Source organism: Nicotiana tabacum, chromosome 17 (genome assembly GCF_000715075.1).
Source record: "Nicotiana tabacum cultivar K326 chromosome 17, ASM71507v2, whole genome shotgun sequence".
Taxonomy (NCBI): Eukaryota; Viridiplantae; Streptophyta; class Magnoliopsida; order Solanales; family Solanaceae; genus Nicotiana; species Nicotiana tabacum.
Window position 1 is genome coordinate 128,555,735 of NC_134096.1, and position 5,951 is coordinate 128,561,685.

Genomic DNA, 5,951 nt, shown 5'->3' on the forward strand with positions numbered 1-5,951 from the left:
AAGTCCAATATTACCGCAAACAGGAAAGGAAATTGACCCAATTAGTTGTCTAGGATTAAATGAGAGCAGCAGCATACAAATTTATATGGTACAACAATATACAAATTAAAATGAATTTCGTATAAATTTGATACATCTATAACAATATATAAACTAAAAATAAATTTTATATAACTAATTATATAGTATAAAACTTATTTATAACTTATCTATATATTTTTACCCAGTTAAATACAACTACAACATCATACAACTTTCATACAAATTTTATACAATATATTTTTCGTATGTATTTTGTATATGATTTGTATATATTTTGTATGTGATGTGTTCTTCTTCCTCTTTGAAATTTCAATCAAAATTTTCTTTCTTAATATAATTTTGATACATGTCAACAACTTTATGTAAAAAGATAGTATTTATAACTTAAATACAAATTTCATACAACGATTCAAACATTATAAAACTATTTTTCAACTTTCATACAACATTCAAATAAAAAAATATATAACTACAACAGAATACAACTTAAATATAATTTACATACAAATTTAATACAATTTCGTAAGTATATTGTATGTCATGTGTTCTTCTTCTTCTTCGAGTTTCAATCTGAAATTCAGCCAAAATCAAGTCTATTCTTCACCAAACACCCTCAAAATTAAGATATAAACTCCAAATGATATTCCAAATTGTTTGCAACAACATCCAATCCAAACAAATAATAGTTTTTGAAAACTTAAATTCGAATTCAAAGTTTCAAAGCTTTTTAATGGCTGTCAATGGTGGAGAGTCAAACACCTTCAAAATTTATTGATTGGCAATTTCAATTTGAACACCAATTGTGCTACATCAAAGGAAATTGCTAAGTTAAAACTCTATAGTAAAACGATTGAAATCCATTGATGAATTCCATTAAAACTATATACAACATTAAAGGATAAAAAGTAAAGAACATTAAAGGAGGAAAAATTGGGGAAAGAACAAAGAAGGAGAGATAGAGAGACTGAGAGAGAGAGAGAGGGGGGGAGAGAGATGGAGAGAGAGAGAAGCGAAGGAGAGAGAACATGGATGGGGAATAATTAATTCCTTATTCAATTCCTAATATAAAAGGATACTCATTTAAAATTAGTTTGTATATAATTGATAAATTATATATGGTCATGTAATTAAGCTAAAACTTGATTAGGAAAGGTAATAAAGTTTTACATATAGTATATGAAGGTAAATTTTTTTTTTTTTAAATCTAAGCGAATAAGTAAGGGTCAGTTTTAGCCCTTTTCTGTTCCTTAATAGTAAGTAAAATAGCCCAAATATTTGGGATTGCCTATCACTTAGGTGCCAAATAAAATAATCTAACTTATACAGTAGAAGCTGTTTTCTTTTGAATGAAGAAAGTGTGTGGAGGGTATACTTGTCAAGTGGACTAAAGGGTGACCTCTTTGAAAAGACAACAAATTAAAGGAGTATAGGGGTAAACCAAATTTAAAGAACCTATGAGGCAAGAAAATTAAGATGACGAGACAAAGTCATTCAAAAACCTGTCCGCAATTAATAAGAAACCAAAGGCAACTTATTTTTGCCACCCCAAATAAATATTACTAAAAAACATAAATTCAAGCAAGTAAAGAAAAGAATTGTCAAACCTAAATAGATGCCTATATATACCTCCCTTCACATATCTTTCTTCCCTCCCCTTAATTCTCTACTCTCTTCTCTACTAAGAAACAGAAGTACTCCATCTTTATTTATTTTCTTTTGTTTACTTGTACCATGGATGGCCCTTTGAGAAGAACTTCATTCTTGCAAATTCTTGTAACATTTTTTCTCCTTTTATTAGGTATGTAACTTAACAATTCTTTCTTTCCTTTCCAAGATAGTTTAAATTAGCTATTTCTTGATTAATACCATCATTATGATTAATTACTAAGATTGAATTATTATAACAGGTTTGAACATTATTAGAGAAGTAGATTCACTTGGGATTAATTATGGTCAAGTTGCAAACAACTTACCACCACCAGAAAAAGTCCTTCAACTTTTACATGCTCTCAAGATAACAAAGGCAAGAATTTATGACACAAATCCTCAAGTCTTGACAGCATTGGCCAACTCCAATATAGAGCTAATTGTGACAGTGGAAAATCAAATGCTAGCCACATTAGGTGACCAGCAACAAGCCCTTCAATGGGTAACTACTCATATTAGGCCATATTTTCCAGCCACAAACATCACAGGAATTGCGGTAGGGAACGAGATTTTCACAGATGAAGACACATCTTTAATGACATATCTTGTGCCAGCAATGGTTAACATTCATTCAGCGCTTATTAAAACAGGACTCAGCCAATACATTCAAGTCTCTTCCCCTAATTCACTAGCAGTTTTAGCAAACTCTTATCCACCTTCAGCTGGTAATTTTAGGAGTGATCTTAATGGGATTATGCAACAATTCTTGCAATTCTTGGTTACAACAAGAGCACCCTTTTGGATCAATGCATATCCTTATTTTGCCTATAAAGACAATCCCAACAAAATCTCCTTAGACTATGTGCTATTCAATTCCAATCAAGGGATGATTGATCCTTACACAAGACTACATTATGACAACATGTTGTATGCACAAGTGGATGCAGCCATATTTGCTATAGCAAGAATGGGATTTAATGGTTTAGAAGTTAAGATTTCTGAGACAGGTTGGCCATCTAAAGGTGACCCTAATGAAATTGGTGCAACCTTTCAAAATGCAGCTATTTACAATAGGAATATTTTGAGAAGGCAATTGCTTAATGAAGGTACCCCTTTGAGACCAAATGTTAGATTGGATATTTATGTGTTTGCTTTGTTCAATGAAGACCAAAAGCCAGGACCAACTTCTGAGAGGAATTATGGTTTGTTTCAACCTGATGGAACTATGGCTTATAATGTTGGGCTATTATCAACTACTTCTACAACAACTTCTTCAACTAATTCAGAGCCAGCATCAGCTTCCATTTTCCTTACTTCCTCTGCTCCCCCTATGGTAAAACTATAGATTTTTAATTAATAAGAATTGATCATATACGTTAGATGATTCTTATTATAAGGTTTAATGTGGTGTTCTTATTGCACATATTATTTTCAAACAGGTGAAACAAGTGAGATATCAAAGCTTGGCCAATTGGATGATGTTTGCGTATTTTTGCTGGCTTTGCAAGGGCTAATTAATGAGATGAAGACAACATTAAGGCTAAAATGGAGTACTTGACTGTAAATATATCGGCGTCAACTGAGACAATGACCTATTAGCCACCCCGGATGCATGTGCATGCGTCAAGAATGGACCTCACAGCGACTAATACAGAAAATTAGACACAAAGAGCTTTCATGTAAAAAAACAAAATTGAAAAAAGATCTAGTTTCTACTTTCTCGCTTCATAGAAAAAGTATATATATATAGTCGCTGTCATTTGTTGTATAATCGGGATTGATGATTCAAAGAATAAAGTAGCTGATCATTCTTTGCTAGGGAATTGACAAAATTCATTTTGTTATGATCTTATTGTGCAGAGGATATATTTACTTGAAATGGAAGGGGCTTATACAAACTTTTCTTTTTAACATTATATTGTAATGTAATACTGTATCTATAATAGTGTCATTGTTCAGATTATAAAGGTTACTGTATTTGGACGTGGACTCCACAATTATTCCTACATGTTTTTTTATTTTACATTGACACTACCCATTCAGATTCACATTGCATATGGCTATTTAACAGGAAAAACGCTGCGAACCAAGAATTAATTTCTTTCCAATCCAAACTTGGTTGATTAAGAATAAAGTAATCTCATTCCATCCACCATATCTCTGAATGGTAATATTGGTACATGTTGAATAAGAGATATTAGTTCTTTACTTCTTTCTAGCCCTTTTTTCCTTTGTCATGCATTTCTTTCTTGATATACGAATGTTTTAATTAAATATAATGCGACAAAAGGGCAAAGGATACCGTTGTTTTCTTTTTAAATTTTTAAATAATATAATCTTCTAGCTAGGCCAACCTTTATTCCATAAACCGTCAGCATAGTGTCTGCCATCCTTTTCTTAAAGGTGCATGCTTTAGACTTTCAATGTTGAAATATGAAACAAATTAGTAAACGTCTTTATGAATTTATATATCAAAATGTTCTTTTTTTATATAAAAGAATGGCCAGTACAAAACTTTGTGATTCATTTGATATCACCTAACATGATGCACATGAAACCCACCTCTAAAACAATCACAAAAGAAAGAAAAATAATAGGGAATCCAAAAATAAGAATCATTCTAAGGATCCACCTTCATCATTCGCCGAAAAAGGAAACATCTTTTGAAAATCTTAGTAAAATGCTGAAGTGATTCTATTACTAGGTAAAAAATAAATAAATACTAAGCTATAGAAAATGCATTCACTACTTGTTCATGTCCCGAAGTCAGAGCCAGGATTTGAAGTTACTGGATTCGAGATTCTAGTATTTTTATGTTACTGGATTCTAAAGTAAGAATATACTTATTCAATAAATTCTTTAAGACAAATATAAAGTTTGCACAAAAGTTACTGGATTCGCCAAAGCTCTTACCGAAGCTCTAGCTCCGCCCCTGTTCATATATGTATATTAGCCATCATGGTATGAGCTAACATAATGCACATGCCAACACTAGTCTTTACTCTAGTATTTTTTAAATTTGTTTTGATTTTTTTTTTAAGTCGAGGGTCTATTAAAAATAGTCTCTCTATCTCACACAATATAGGGTAAGGTCTACATATATTGTGTCTTCCCCAAACCCTACTTGTGGGATCAAAGTTGACGATTGGAGCAAAGTTATAACATGGCATTTTTTATCAACTCTGTATCATTCTAGCAGATACCAAGTAGAGGGCAACAAATGAGGTTGCTTTTTAGCAACCAAACAAAATAGTCATAGTCGGAAAGTTGCTTAAGACCCCATTTACACGTAGGTTATCATGTGCATTTGCCGTCTTTGGTGATGAGTTACTTATAGTAGCATTGTTTCCTCTTTGCAGAGTTGGCATATCAGGAGATCCTGTTTCTTATAGCATATGTCCACTTTTAGCTTTCAAATCATGTCTAACGGTTCAAGAAATTCTTAGGTGCATGTTCTTTGCATATTCCTTGGAACTTGAATAGTTAAACCTTGTCTTCGAAGATTCTACATCTGGTAGCTTTTATTTGTATTTAATTTATTTTATTTTCCTAAGGGAAGGTGCAATGGAGAAGAAGCGGGGCTTCGAATTCATTATTAATTATTTTTTAATACCCATCAATATTAGAAGTTATCTCGATTTTAGTTAATTTAAATTGTGTGAATATTTTTTGTACAATCAATACATATAACCTCAACTTAATAAGAGGATCAAGGGGCACCCCTTACGGCAGTCTCCCTAGCCGGTTGGGGGGGAGGGAGGGGGTTCAAAGGGGTTGCCCCTTAGCAGAGAGAGGGGGCGCGGACTTAATCTCTCGTTATCTTTCTATATTCAGGCTATTCTTTGTATGTTTGTGTTCATCCACATTTTCTGTACATACTTTGTATAAATTATACAGTATTTTGTAAAAAGAAACTGCGAAGTCCTGTGTGGGAAAAAAAAATAACCTGTGCAAGTGAAAGTTATAATAATTGGGTGGTGAGTGAGTTAAAACCATCCACCACAATGTGGTATCTTGAGTGAGTTAAAACCATCTAGTGCTCGAGTAAAAACCATATATTCGTAGTGACTGTCAAAATCACTCGTTTCTTGTGTGCAAGTAAAACAAGATTTGGACAATACTCAACTTTTGAGATCGAACCAGAACAAAATGTCATAAGTCATTTCTATCTCACTGTTGCTTTTCATTTGTTAAATTTAGCATTTAATTATTTATCTCTGGACATCCTCAACCGAGAGAGAGAGAGAGAAGGAAAGCCAAAA

The 5,951-nt window shown here is 32.5% G+C and overlaps 1 protein-coding gene across 1 annotated transcript; it reads left to right on the forward strand.

Annotated features, from left to right (window-relative positions):
- Positions 1–1,684: 1,684 nt before the first annotated feature.
- Positions 1,685–3,587, forward strand: LOC107803099 (glucan endo-1,3-beta-glucosidase 11). The gene is made up of 3 exons (XM_016626715.2): positions 1,685–1,840; positions 1,950–3,022; positions 3,129–3,587. The coding sequence occupies exons 1-3, from the start codon at positions 1,774–1,776 to the stop codon at positions 3,201–3,203; spliced, it is 1,215 nt and encodes a 404-aa protein (XP_016482201.1). The 5' UTR covers positions 1,685–1,773; the 3' UTR covers positions 3,204–3,587.
- The last annotated feature ends 2,364 nt before the right edge of the window (positions 3,588–5,951 follow it).

Excerpts from the sequence above, each read along its gene's own strand:
- LOC107803099 (XM_016626715.2), top strand. The coding sequence starts at position 1,774 with ATGGATGGCCCTTTGAGAAGAACTTCATTCTTGCAAATTCTTGTAACA. Across the intron at positions 1,841-1,949 it reads ATTTTTTCTCCTTTTATTAG|GTTTGAACATTATTAGAGAA; the intron begins GTATGTAACTTA and ends TTATTATAACAG. Across the intron at positions 3,023-3,128 it reads CTTCCTCTGCTCCCCCTATG|GTGAAACAAGTGAGATATCA; the intron begins GTAAAACTATAG and ends ATTTTCAAACAG.